The sequence below is a fragment of the Bactrocera dorsalis genome, chromosome 4, assembly GCF_023373825.1.
Source record: "Bactrocera dorsalis isolate Fly_Bdor chromosome 4, ASM2337382v1, whole genome shotgun sequence".
NCBI classification, from domain to species: Eukaryota; Metazoa; Arthropoda; class Insecta; order Diptera; family Tephritidae; genus Bactrocera; species Bactrocera dorsalis.
In genome coordinates, this window is record NC_064306.1 from 5798676 (window position 1) to 5813588 (window position 14913).

Sequence of the window (14913 nt, forward strand, 5' to 3'; positions counted from 1 at the left end):
ATTTTATGTAAGCTGAGGACATTAGTAATACTTACAGAGCCGTTGGGTTTGCAACTTTAAATGTCACATCGGTTAGAGACTTTTCGTCGTAGAAACTAAATATTTTCGCCATTAATTTTTCCATGAAGCGGTTCTGCTCACTGTATTTGGTCTGATGAGCAGGTCTTTTCGTACGTTTTGTGGCCATTATTTGTAAATGAACTTTTCTTCGAGGTATAATATAATTTTCTTTTTTCTTTTTCACAATCGTTTAAATCAATTGACACTCTGTGGCAGCACAATGTTCCTGGATTAACGTTTTATTCGTTCAATTGCCCTAACAACAAATTGAAAAGAACTAACAACAAATAGCACTTCACCGGCTAAAGTTTTGTAAACAATAATATAAATATTGAAAATTTGTTGTTGTTATCGCAAATGCTGCAGCTTGATAGGTCGGCATAGAATTCATAGTATGCAACTAAAGAAACCTTTTTATTTAACTTTTTAGAAACGCGTAAATTTGATGTAAGCATCACCTGTTATTACAACAGTCTGCAGAAATAATAATCAATATATATTTTTCAAACACTTATTGTCACAATATAACTAATTAAACCGTAATAAATAGTTAAAGTAAACTGAACTTATTCGCCAAAGATAAATTATTTTCTAAGCGAATCATGCCAACAGAAATAAAGAGATGCCCAATCTGCTGTCATTGGACATGAGAGAGCCAGAGAACAGAGAACATAAAACATATGTTTATGTTCTCTGGTTGACTGCATTGCGTAGGTTTTGACATTTGGCAATTGGAACGACTGGTATTGCCAGATTGAAAATTTAACAAAAAGATATGGGAACGCTGGGATTTGTTGCGGCCGCATTGAAAATGTACGAAAACGCAAAAATTAAATGTATTTGATAACATTTTTTGTAATGCAATGCATCATAGTATTAATTTTGATTATGAAAAAACATTACATCAAAGCTAACAAGCTCAAATCCCTTTATTAAGTATTGAAAGTGCAAAAGTCGGTTTTTTTTAATTTACTATGAAGACATGAAAAAAATTAAATAATTCCATAAATCCGCATAAACGTCCAATATGTAAGAATTTTTAATCGTAATAAGTGCTAGGTATTTTAAATAAAATGCTCAAACAATTTTGTTTTGTCTTATCTGGCTACATTGGAAATTGTTAGTACGGCAATTTGACGTTTAGCAATCGCGCTCTCACATCCAATGTGAGATGAGTTGGGCATCTCTTTAACGCTGCCATTATCTCTGCTTACGCCGCTGCCAACTTGACTCACGTCCGTAACACATAGAGCGCGACAGACTGCAAGCGACAGCTGTCTAATATTGAAATACACAGGTTCTTAAGGAAACAGTTATGTAGTTGTGCGTTATCTATGGTTGTACAGCTGCTTCAATAACTGTGTACTCGTGTATTTTATTATTTGACAGATACGCACGAATCGAATTAATTTGGTGGTGGCGCTGTCTGGCTAGCGGCAGCTCTTACGCAAATAAGGGTGCCCTAAGTTATTGCCCGATTTGTAGATATGTACATACACTCTCCGTCAGTATGTTAGACGCACACGTTCTTGCGCTAAATTTAACAAAAGTGAGTGTTTGCAAACATTCTTCAATAGTTCTTTATCACTAGAATAAACGCACTTATGGTGATTTATTTTTTAGAAGAATCAAAAAAAAAATATTAGTTGAAATTTTAAAACATAAAAATGATTGCCCACTTATTGCTAAACATGCTGCAGCCTACTGTAGGCATACTGCTTTGTGATTGGTGAATTGTTGCGCTCGCAAGAAGTCTGCTCAACGATTTCCCGTTATGTGATTCGTACGTGGAAGCAGAGAAGTTCGTTTCGTTCGCGAGCTCAAGGCGTGGCTAACAATGCTTTGTTGTTAATTCAGTAGAAATCTAGTTGTATGTCGAAGCATTGTGCTATTTCGAGAACTAGGTTGTTGTTGTTTTTTATTGATGTTTTTATCACATGACTTCGTAGCGAAATTTTGACCACAGTTCTCATTTATAGCACAGCTACTACAATAATTTTAAGAAAATAGCACTCTTTTGTCTAAAAAAAAAAAAAAAATATTAATAAAAATAAATTTTCTAAAATTATCTGTGTTGATAAAGTTTAAGGAGTATTGCAGTTTTTAAGAGTTTCTTCTACATGCCAAAGTGGCCAGACTATATGACACGTCTACTGTAAAATATTTACCTACAGTATAACCGTCTTTTTAAATAAATAGCTAAATGAATTGACTTTTAAATGAAGCACATCAAATTTAAAAAAATATTTATTTTTGACAGAAATAGTCTTCAACTCCCAATTTTCGAACTTTTTTACTTAACACATTGCCATCGGGCGATTTTTGCATCGAACTATTTCGGTGTGTGAATTAAAACTGCGGTTATTATTTGTCTAATTAATATATTGTATTGAAATTTTTAGATGTTGTACATAAGTATTATTAGTATTGTTTTTTGGTATGATATTTGGTGAAACAGCTTCCTTTGTGTAACGGTACTTCACAGAATTTCCATGTACATACATACATATATCGTGTTTCGCTCCTTACTCCATGTTTTTTACATACTATACACACTCTTGTGGGATGTTTTTTATTTTTTGTCGGTTTTGATGTCTCAAGAGTGTATTGTTTCATATCAACTAAATCATTAAAAGCGAGACATCTCGTTTCCCGATCGCAATGTGTTAACACATTGCATTTCTTGCAAATCACTTAGTACCAGAATTTTTCACAGTTTAACATTCTTTGATACGAATCAGTTGACGCCTTTCTTCAAAATGGAATTACTTCTTCATGTCCGACCTAATTTATTATTCCGGTGTTAAAATGCACACAGTAAATTCCATTGTCGCCTGCAGCGGATTCAGCAAAATCACCAACACAATTTCACTCGTGAATTTCAGCCTTACCAACTGAACTCTAAATAAATATTTTGAAAAACGGAACTCAGGTTTATGTATATATTTGATACCACAGTCTTACTTCGAAGACTTTAGAGCTATAACTGGAAATATTTCTTCAAACACGGTGGATGTGATAGAATCCCAGTGTCAGTGAAAGCGCCAACAGTGTGTCTATTTTCTTTCCTAAAGACATTCCTGGAAAAGTCATATGCATCTACAATTATGTTCATTGTGTTTATCATATTTACTTAAGTTATATTTCAGATTATATTCAGCAAGAGCCTAAAAGTTTCTTTTGTGATAGCGAAAACCCTTATTTAGATTTATTAGTTCTTTAACTTGCCTTATGCAACTCTAAAACCAAAAGCAAAAGATGTGACTTCAATATTGAAGCGAGATTGAAATTCGTTCAAAGAACACCATGTCGTATACGCAACAACTTGAACGGAGTGTATTTTTGTGTGGGTATGACCACATCACTATGTAAATGAATACGTAACATAAAGATATGTATACCTTTCAAACATTACTAACCATACACTGGGGCATTATAAAAAAAATGAATTCGCTGTATAATAGTTGTTGCAAGAGGATGTCTGTAAATAAAATATGCAAGCGCTTGCTCATTGCTCGAAAGCGTATCTATAAACTTAACTAAATACTTGCATTGATAATACAATATTATTTCGCTCAATTGTGATATTTTCAAGTCCGCTGATGCTGATTGTGGTGAAATGCGCTCACCTTTTTCAAAACCACTGCAAAAGCAATAACTTTTCATTCTCTGTAATAGAAGTTTTCTGATCGATTGCTCATAAAATGAGGCGAAGTAGAAAGCGAGAGAGAAAGAGAGAAGAGTTTACTCAGTCTGAGTACAGACTAACAACTTTTATTGCTCATTATCGACAACTTTGCTTTCGGTTTATATCCATTCCTTTAACATGGGCAACTCGAATCGAGCAACTCTCTGTTAATCCTTTTTCATATCTTCTCAAACACTTGTACGCTTCATTTACGCCGTGCACAACAATATTTTTCTTAAGTGAATTTTTTAATTTATTCAACAATTTCGAAAATATTTTGTTGTATTATTGATTTTTGTTGCATATTGCAATACATACAAAAATTCTATAATAAAATTCCGTTATTGCAACATATTGAAAATATTCATTTGAAACCGGAAAGAATTACAAAACGAAGCGAAGTGTATGTCTTGTCCTGATTCTGAAAGCATACAGATGTAGGAGGATATTAACTAAAACCTGTGTAGCATACAAAATATATGCCGTGTTTTCCAAAGCAAGTAAATCAGATATTTTGCTATTTCTTAGAAGAGAATTTATTACAAAAAATATATTTATTAATATTGGTTATTCATTTCTACTTCAGTAAGGCTACAGGCACAACATAACAGGAAAGAACAAAATGTCCGGGAAATGCGCACTTTTGTTCCCAACGGTCATTTTCCTCGTTATAGACTGATACAGATATTTTGTTACCAGATACGGAGAAGAAAATAGCCCATAGTTTATTGTCTAGCGATGCGCAAGCTATAATACCACGACCAACTTCCAAAGAGCAAATCTGTGAAATGTTTTCAAGAATATTTAGTTTGAGATCAAGCGATAGGCAAAAATCAACTTAATATACCTTAGACCATGTGTTCTGCTGAGGATCGTAACGTTCAACTGTACCGTTTCCAGAGAAACAGCCAACAACATAAATGTGACCTTTGTGTACAGCTACCTGTAATATAAAAAGTAGCAATTAACGTTGTATATAGTTTTAATAAAGCTAAGAGGGCGACTAAATAAATCAGTGACTATTTTCAGTTAGACAATTTTGGTAATTTTTATTGAAGCGGAGCTACTTTTCTTGGTTTTGAAAACTCTGGGGAAGACTTGCGACGGTGAATCAAATTTCTTATTGTAACGGCAATCTCATTCACAAATTAATTGGAATACTCTGACAGCATATGAATTCCGGTTACGTAGATCCGCCTATCGTAAAAGAAATTCAAGGAATCGAATGTTAATATTTAAACACTTAAGTAAAGACGTTATATACCCTTCTTCGACTCTTCCTCTTTCTTCCAAATTAGGACTTGATGAACGTTCTACTAATATTAATAATTATATATTAATCTAACTTACACCATGTAACCAGTGACATTCTGTCATATCCGCGCAAGAAGTCCAAGTATTCGAATCCGGGTTGTAGCATTCGACGGATTTTAAGGGGACACCGGAATTTCTCCCGCCCATTATGTAGATTTTGCCATTCAAAGTCACTGCACTGGCGTTATATCGTCGATCATTTAAGCTGCTCACGAACTCCCAACCATCGGAAGTCGTATATCTGGAAATAAACAAAAGCTATGAAAAGAATGCACATCTCTAAACTGAAGCGTCAAAAGTCACATTTCGTCACGCTGAGTAGTCTATTAATAAAAACCTAGAATTATTCTAAAGAAGTCGTTGACAATGTAAAATGGTTGGAGTTTTAGAAAGTCTGATTCAATCAGATCATAACATTTCATTGAATTCCCTTCTTTTTAAATATCTAGTCTAAAGTGCCATTAAACTTAAAGTCAGCCTTTAATTGTTAAAGCTCACGATCGCCATCGTCAGGTAATTCGTTAAACGTATTTACCTTTCCACCGTCGACAGAGACTTTTTCCCATCAAAACCACCAATCGCGTAGATTTTACCATTTAATTCAACAACGCAGTGTGAGCGTCTTGCTTGTTTCATGGCGGGCAAATCTTGCCATGTCTTATTCCGTATATTCCAGCTGCGGACGATGTTGGATGTTGTTTCATCATCTTTTTTTTCACCGCCAGTAAATAATATATTATCATCCTTTAAAATAGTTCTATACCATTTGTAGTCACAATTTATACTCGCATATTCCTGCCACTTATCCTCAGCTTTGTTATATTGCAGCAGCGTGGGATTCATCTATTCCAAAAATATTGGACGTACATTAATTAAAGAATATCATTTTTTAATATAAGCCACAGTGTGCGTTTACCCATGTTTCCACACAACAAAGTGCGAGCAATGTTTTCTCACAAATTACAGCACGTGGTTCTGCAAATCGCATGTTTATCTTTGTTCGTGCTTCCGGCTTACTGATCCATGATAACGCCTTGAAGGCCAGCAGCTCACAGCCGGGTAGTGGCTGTATGTGTGTCAACAGAAAGTCCGCATCGAATTGGGTAAGCCGGAGACAAGCTATTAAAAGCGGCAGTTGTTCTTCGCGCGCAGGAACGTCGTAATTGAACCAACGGTTTATGGCATCGAAGGCATCTTCCTCACGAGTTATATTCAAATTGTCAGATTCCAGAATACGTTGCAATCTTTCAACATCAAAATTCAGAAACTCATCGCTTTGGCTGATCTGGTATTATCAGAAACAAAATTTCAATTACACAAGTACCGCTACGTATATATTTAGACTCACCTCCATAAAATTCTTTATTTCGTATTCGATGAATTTCCGCTTAAGAAGCTGACATCGCGTTTCTCGCTCAAGCATATAAGCATCGTGTAATGTGTATTCATCTATATGTGCCATCAGGAAGTCCACACACCTGGTTACGGCCTCGTCCAATTGCAACACGATTGCCGCCTTCAGCATGGCACCAACATTGGTAACGGTAATCAGCGCCTGGCCTGTGTAACAAAATGTTATTAGACGCTCAAAGATATCGCTATCGATATCATTTATCTCGATGATAGGAGTATTGCCTTGATCGCCATTGAAAAGTTTCTCGAAGTAGGGACTCGCTGCCGCGAGTATCAAACGATGCGCGGGTACACTGAGCAATCCAAAATTTAAATATATAAATCTATATAGTATTATGAAAGCTGAGGACAAAGTAATACTTACAGAGCCGTTGGGTTTGAAACTTTAAATGTCACATCGATTAGAGACTGCTCGTCGTAGAAGCTAAATATTTTCGCCATTAATTTTTCCATGAAGCAGTTCGGCGAACTGGAATCCGTCTGAAGAGCAAGTGTTTGGGTAGAACTTGAGGCCATTATTAGTTACTGAATTTTCCTTTTGTAATAAAAAAATTACAATATTAAGTGAAATGCTTTAAATAAGTAAATTCAACTCGCGATCTTTGCTTTCAAGTTATTTAGTGTAGCCGTATGTCTAGAGATGTTTGAAATGACTGGACCTTGAGACGATGAAATATATTTTTTAAAATTCAGAAAAAAAATATATTAAAATCCAAGTCGGACCACAAGTTTGCAAACTCTCAGACACCCAATATGTGCTACCAGTTTCGGTTTTTCCCTTTTTGAGGAAAAATCGGTCAATCTGTGAGATATATTGTAGCATAGTTTTGAGTTTCAGATAACAATCTTCCTTATAATGATAGACCCTTATTTTATATATGGCTAAAGTCAGAGCAATACTCCTTTTTTTTAATAAATTCACAAGGCCCTAGGTGGCGTTTTAATAAATAAATTGACAATAAATCCAATTTAATAGAAGATTTTTTTGGCGAGGTTTGTTGTGCTCGTATGGTGAACTTCAAAATTAGTCACTTAACTGCAAAATAGAAAGCCCCGACTCGATTCGTGATCGACTTCTGAAAATAAAGGTCGTGTCTCAAAAATCGATTATTTTAGCAGTAAACTTGTTACTCAAGTAGAATCGAATTCGAGTTTACTATAATTCCCACGAACCGCACAATGAAAATACCATTTCGACACATTTCACTTCCTTGCTGTTATACTAGTTTAAATATGTATGTATGTATGTACATACAATTAGTTAAACTTAGAGAAATCGCATTTATTGTTTTTAAAAATGTTGAACTTCAAATGCAAACGTCTTAGAAACGATGTTATGTAAGCGGTAGGTAACAAAATGTTAATAAACGCCGAATGCGGGGCTTTACCAATATACTAAATATTGGAAATTAGACACACTGAGCGCTGCAATTATTAAGCACTCTCCACTGTTGCGTCGGACCGGATGAAGTCTCGGCACAGAATGCATAGTATGTATATATGTATGTGCAAAATAAATATTCTTTGTTGTTCTACTAGCTTTCATAAACCGCAAAGACGTATTCAAAACGTTGGTGTAATTCCCGTTATTACAATAAAGTGTAGAAGCAATAATCGAAAAGAATACCATGCTTAATGCTTTTCGACATTTTAACAGCTCCAATATTATAATTTTTTGTAAATACATACGGATATACATATAGTATATATAATCTTCTGACCGTGTGTTTGTGTTTGAACTGCTCCTAAAGGGATGGACCGATTTTGATGAAACTTTGTGTGTATGTTCAAGGAGATTCGAGAATGGTTTAGATTTACAATTTGGTCCACTGGAAAGTGCTTTTTTGAATTAATTTTTCATTTGTAATTAATTGCTAATTTTAAATGTTTGACCGATGGATGGCGCTACCATCGCAGTATCCAATATTCAAACCTTAAATTGGCGTAAACGTGCATTCAACAAAACGATGCCAAAGTAAAAGACGACATCTGTAGATCAAGTTTTCATATTGTGGACAGAGTTGTTCGTTTTTAATTAATAAATTGGGTCATTCACTACATCTATGGGAAGCTATAACATTTTTTTCATACCTGCTAACTATTGGAGGGGGTATCTTGACAGGCAACAGAGTAATCACCGAAGAAATTGTTCAGATCGGTTAACTATAGCATATAGCTGCCATACAAACTGAACGATCGGAATCAATTTCTTGTATAGTATATATATACAAATGTAAGCACACTCGTCAGAGCACAAATTAAAGAAAACTGAACTCATTCGCTGCTGATTCGTGAGAGAGCTGTCAAAATTCACATTTTTTTATAACAGTCGAAAAGAAAATTGCTTGGGTATTTTAAAAATTACTTTTGGTCATTTCATACAACTCTAAATACGTGTTTTCATATTATAAAGCAATACTGTATACGTATGTATGTATGTAGATAAATAACTAACATTTTTCAAAACTCTTACAACATAACAAAAACTATATTTTAAATAAAAAACTGCATCAACTAAGACATAATATAACTCATAATAAAATATCATGATTTCATGATTAACGATTTAAGAGCAAATATCTCGCATTTCTTGCAAAGAACAGCAAACAAAACTTTAATTGCATGTATTTGTGTCGTTCCTTCAAATTTCGTTTCGCACTGATTTTGTCAGCTACTTTAAGCTGGCATATCTTCTTCTTTGAGCACAGCTGCTCAAAATTCCTTAATCTTAATGAGAGTAAATCAAAAAGTTTCGCATGATGTCATCGTTTCGACCAGCAGCACCGCGCGGTTCATCAGACGTGCCAAATTCTTTTTTACTCGATTAAAATTAATTTCTAATTTATTTCGTAAATAATGACTACAATCAATCCAATTTGTTGAAAAACTAAAACGAGCTTATCACACGAGCGTTTCCGGTACCCTTCTCGTAGTGTTAATTCTTCTGCATAATTCTTGTACATATGGAAATATAAGTATGTACATATATACACATATAATATTTCTATGCCTGCATGTATATTTGGTTATCCGTGTCAACGTAGATTTCACATGAAACAATGAGTGTACATACATATCACATATAATTTATGTGTAAGTTGTTCTTTCACATTTGTTTTCATATCCACATAATTCTGGAAGTGGATAAGTGCGACCGCATATTATCAACGCTTTGCATGACCAAAATAAATACACATATACACATACATAAATATGTTGAAAATAATAAGTACATTCCTTTAGGCTGAAGTCATGATTGAATTTTGAATGTTTGGTGAAGTCCACGAATGCAACTACGGGTTGATTTCATTAAATTCGATATGGTAGTATCTTTTACAGTGAGAAGAAAATGCTGAATCCCCTCTTTGAAGTGAGCGTGGCAATTGATTATTGATGTTCCTTTTCTAAGTGGTCAAAATAATAAGTACATGGTTAATTATTTTAAGATTTTCAGCAAATCGGACGGATTATTTTAACGGTTTGTTCATTCGATTGTATAGTTCCGCATTAAAACTAAAAAAATGTATAAATGGGTTGAAAAAAGTATTGCATTGCGGAGGAAAGGGAAATCGTGTTAAACCTTGAAAAAGAAGGCAAAAGCCTTAGGAATATCGCTAAAACATTAGGCCGTTCATTGTATTTCGTGCCTAATGCCAAGGGTTAAAAGAATGTGGAAAATCTCGGTCGACCAAAAAGGACTTCAACAACAACGGACAACCGTATCGTCACTGTTGATAAAAAGAATCCATTCATATCTTCAAGAATAATATCAGCCGATATTGGCAGCATAATATCGTCCCGAATGGCTCGACGAAGGCGACATCGAGCTAATTTACCTGGCAGGATAGCCAGAAGAATACCATAATTGCAGAAAAAAATTAAAGATAAAATTACAATTTGCGAAAAATCATGCAAATTGATCCGGCAAGAGTGGTGAGAAAAAGTGGGCGCAATATCTTGTGGAGTGACGAAACAATATTTAATTTGTTCGGAGACGATGCCTGACGGAATGTGCGTCATCTGAAAGGCAAAGAATAGCATTCACAGTCTACAAAAACGATCGTTAATCACGATGGCAGTGACAATGGTCTGGGCCTGCTGTTCGTGGTATGGTGTAGAACCAATACTCATCGTATTTCAAGCAGCGTGAATATTTTGCAATACAAAGACATCTTGGAAAACACTAATATGGAAATTTCAGCAGGATAATGATCCTAAGCATACTTCGAGGTTGGTAAAAGATTGGTCCCAGGACAATGGTCGGAGTTCTCGTATGGCTTATGGCCATAGCAATCTCCCGACTTGGATCCAATTGAAAACCTTTGGGGGGGAGCTAAAGCAACGAATTGGGAAGCAATCGTTCCAAAATAAGAATCAGTTAGGGATTTTTTTTTTTTACCTGGTATGAGATTTCAATTGATACGTGCCAGAAACTTATCTCCAGTATGCCAAAACGAATCTCAAAAGGAATTGAAACTAACGGCGGAAATACTAGATACTGATGAAAGAAGCAAATAAAAATCAAATAGGAGACAGAAAACTCAAACTACTTAATACATTTTTTCATTCACAGATTCGTGATGTTATCTTATTATTTCGTCCAGCCAGTTTTTTTTAGTATTTTTATTATTTGCTAGAAATTTAAGTCCCTATTTCAATTATTATTGCAAATATCTTTATTATAAGAAATTAAATATGGTATTATTTCTCTTTAAACATGAATAAAAGAGAATTTATTAGTCATTTAATGCTACACGGGCGTTTGTACTTATGATTTTGACCATTTGTGTATGTAGATATGTACATGTATGTGCGTATTTAGGTAAGAATACAAAACAGATTTTATGAAACTCACAAAATAAAAAAAAACTTCTTTTCAAACCAATTTTAATCGCTCGTCGTCGTTTTGACGAAGAATGAATTCTTTAAGTTATTCAAGAGTGCGAATTATGTGACACTGGATATGTTTTTGTTAATACTTACGGATATGTATTGTAGTACAGTATAATTTTTCTTTGAATTGCGTGCAACTGATATAAGTACACTGTTCACAAAGCACAATTTGAACAAACTGAACTCGTTCGCGTTGCTTCTCACGCTATATATACTGCAGCTAAAGCATTTTTGTATAGCTAAGCTACTAAGTACAGCGATAACTTAATAATATTTCTCTGGCTCCTTGTTGAGAGATTTAAAGAGTATTACAAGACTTAGCTTAAGTCCCCCGGAGACGATCAAATAATTAAAACAACGCTTTATGCTTCAGTTAGTGACCGAAAATAAAAGTAACTAAATTCGTGTTGAAATAAATCAACTATGAGCAAAAACTAATAAGACTTTGTTCGTAAATTTAAAATTCTTAATTTATTCTTCAAAATCTATGTCATCCCCTTCAAAGTAATACCTACTGGCCCCAAATACACTTGCGCCAATATTTTTTCTAATCCTCGAAACAGTTGTTAAAGTCAATTTCCGGAATAGGCATTCTTAATTTCTTCGATTTTATGGCTATGTGCCTTGACATTTTTATTTTCTGTTTAATTGCTTCCATTTTTTTGTTTGGTGAACGATCCTTTGTATGCAAACAGTCATTTTTTACTTATTTCTGATAGTGATATAGTTGAAGTTTTTCAGCTCTCTTAGCCGTCCAATCGAGCAGCACCGAAATTCGATGCACCTACTCATTGTTTTATGTTCTCTGACACCACTTCAATGAGCTATCCGCATACTCTCTTGCTTCAATTCAACTTGATAACATTGTTGTTGCTTTCACATGTAAATTTTTTGACAAAAGAGCAAAGAAATCGCCAATCGAAGACAGTTGAAGTGTGCACACAAAAATAAAACGAACAAGTAAGGACGTGCTAAAATCGGGTGCAACCGAACATTTTATACTCCTGCAACTGTCAAGAACCAAAGTCAGGGAAACCAATCATTTAGACTAAAGTCAGCCTGATATTAGTTATTTAGGGGCTAGGCCAAGTTTTTGGCTGCAGAACTTAATCGAGAAGGTACAATCTTTTATAAGAGTGTACAGCTGCTGGCGTATGCCGATGATATTGATATCGTTATTTCCGCTTTTCCCAGACTGGACAAGAAAGCAAAGCAAATGGGTCTGGCAGTGAACGAGGGCAAGACGAAATATCTCCTGTCATCAAACAAACAGTCGTCGCACTCGCGACTTGACTCTCACGTCACTGTTGACTGTCATAACTTCGAAGTTGTAGATAATTTCGCCTATTTAGGAACTAGCATAAACACCACCAACAATGTTAGCCTGAAAATCTAACGCAGGATTACTCTTGACAACAGGTGCTATTTCGGACTGAGTAGGCAATTGAGAAGTAAAGTCCTCTCTCGGCGAACAAAAACCAAACTCTATAAGTCACTCATAATTCCCGTCCTGCTATATGATATATCTAAATCTGATGAGTCGACATTGCGGCCAATTTTTTTTATTAATATTGGTTATTCATTTGATGTCAGTAAGGCTACAGGCACAACAACACAGGAACGAATATCAGTTTCCGGTGATGAGCCCTTTTGTCCCCAACGGTCATTTTCCTCGTCATAGACTGATACACATGACTTATCACCAGATTTAGAGGTGCCACCAATAGTCCATAGTTTATTATCTAGCGATACGCAAGCTTTACAACCAAAGCCAACTTCCAAAGAGCAAATCTGTGAAATGTTTTCAAGAATATTTAGTTTGAGATCAAGCAAAAATCAACTTAATATACCTTAGACCATGTGTCCTGCTGAGGATCGTAACGTTCAACAGCTCTGCTACGAAAACAATCGCCTACAACATAGATGTGACCATTATGTGCAGCTGTCTGTAATATAAAAAGTAGCAATAAACTTTGTATGTTTAGTTGTTGTTAGTTTTAATAGAGCTAAGCGGGCGACTAAATAAATCAGTGACTATTTTCAATTAGACAATTTTGGTATATTATATTGAAGCGGAGCTACTTTTCCTGGTATTGAAAACTCTAGGGAAGGCTTGCAACGGTGAAATCAAATGGACTTCTATTGCAGCGGTAGTATCTCATTCACAAATAGATTTAAAAACTCTAGACAGGGTAAGAATTCCGGTTACGTAGATCCGTTTATAGTAAAAGAAATCCAAGGAGTCGAAAGTTAATATTTAAACACTTAAGTAAAGTCTTCATATACCGTTCTTCGACTGTTTCTCATTCTAACAAATCATAACGAACGTTCATTAAGTTCTACTAATATTAATGTTTTTTAATCTAACTTACACCTGGATAATAGTGGCACTCTGTCATATCCGCGCAAAAAGTCCAAGTATTCAAATCCGGATTGTAGCATTCGACGGATTTTAAGTTGTTAAAAACGGTATCATAACCGCCCAGTGTGTAGATTTTTCCATTGAAAGTCACTGCACTGACGTCAAATCGTCCAACAATCAAGCTGCTCACGAACTCCCAACCATCGGAAGTCGTATATCTGGAAATAAACAAAAGCTATGAAAAGAATGCACATCTCTAAACTGAAGCGTCAAAAGTCACATTTCGTCACGCTGAGCAGTCTATTAATAAAAACCTAGAATTATTTTAAACAAGTCGTTGACAATGTAAAAGAGTTGAAGTTTTCTAAAATCTGATTCAATCAGATCATAACATTTCATTGAATTCTCTCCTTGTTAAATATCTAGTCTATTTTATTTTATTTTATTTATTAGATGTAAAATAGTAATACAATTATTATTTTACATTTTTATTGGAAAGAAGCACTAGCTACTGAGGCTTTCGGCTAACCTAATTCTTTACAATATAGTTATTTTTAAAATTATTTATACTTAATAGTGATAATTGAATTAGTGTGAAGTATACTCGTACATGTTGCTATTTAAATTATATAAGGTGTTTAATTTTACATTTTAATAAAAATTGATTTATAAGTCTTATGTTAGCAGCATTGGTATTTTTTAGTAATTGTTTTGGATCTATTGTGCCAAAAGTGGTGAGTCTGTGTGCAGCAAGTGCAGGGCAGCTTAGCAAAATGTGATCCACTGATGTAGCGTTTGCATTGCATAGGAAGCATGGTGGTGGATTCCTACCCTTGAGGAGGTGTTCGTGTGTCAAAGCTGTGTGTCCGATGCGAAGACGGGTGAAAGTTTGGGCATCGTGGTATGAGCATGTAATAGGAAAGGTTGGTTTAACACCTGCTGGGTTGATGGTCGCGTAATAGTGATTCGGAGGTTGTAATGTGCCTTTCATTACTTTGATGAAATCTAGACCTAAGCGGAGTATGTCCGACTTATCTAAATAAGGGTATAAGTGTAGAGGTTCTTTTGTGGCTAGTCTGGCTCTGGCATCTGCTTCTTCGTTGCCAGGTAATCCGACGTGGCCTGGTACCCACATTATTTTAATTTTGTGCTCCTTTTTGATTAACAGGTCTCTTGTAGTTGA

General features: G+C 35.0%; 1 protein-coding gene across 19 annotated transcripts in view; it reads right to left on the minus strand.

The window, feature by feature from the left end:
- LOC105232234 (kelch-like protein 28) overlaps nucleotides 1–14913 on the minus strand; it is a 39727-nt gene that overhangs the window by 2938 nt on the left and 21876 nt on the right. For 4 of the 19 annotated variants that reach the window (XM_049456364.1, XM_049456369.1, XM_049456370.1 and 1 more), the window contains 3 exons: nucleotides 13741–13948; nucleotides 13219–13314; nucleotides 12902–13159 (listed from right to left, as the gene is read on the minus strand). In XM_049456364.1, the coding sequence (XP_049312321.1) occupies nucleotides 12944–13159; nucleotides 13219–13314; nucleotides 13741–13948 (520 nt within the window). In that variant the 3' untranslated portion in view covers nucleotides 12902–12943. Of the gene's footprint in view, nucleotides 1–35; nucleotides 696–4260; nucleotides 4530–4595; nucleotides 4692–5098; nucleotides 5304–5597; nucleotides 5906–5978; nucleotides 6348–6410; nucleotides 6769–6839; nucleotides 7011–12901; nucleotides 13160–13218; nucleotides 13315–13740; nucleotides 13949–14913 lie in introns of those variants that run through there. The other 15 variants (XM_049456378.1, XM_049456379.1, XM_049456373.1 and 12 more) reach the window with 12 other exon arrangements.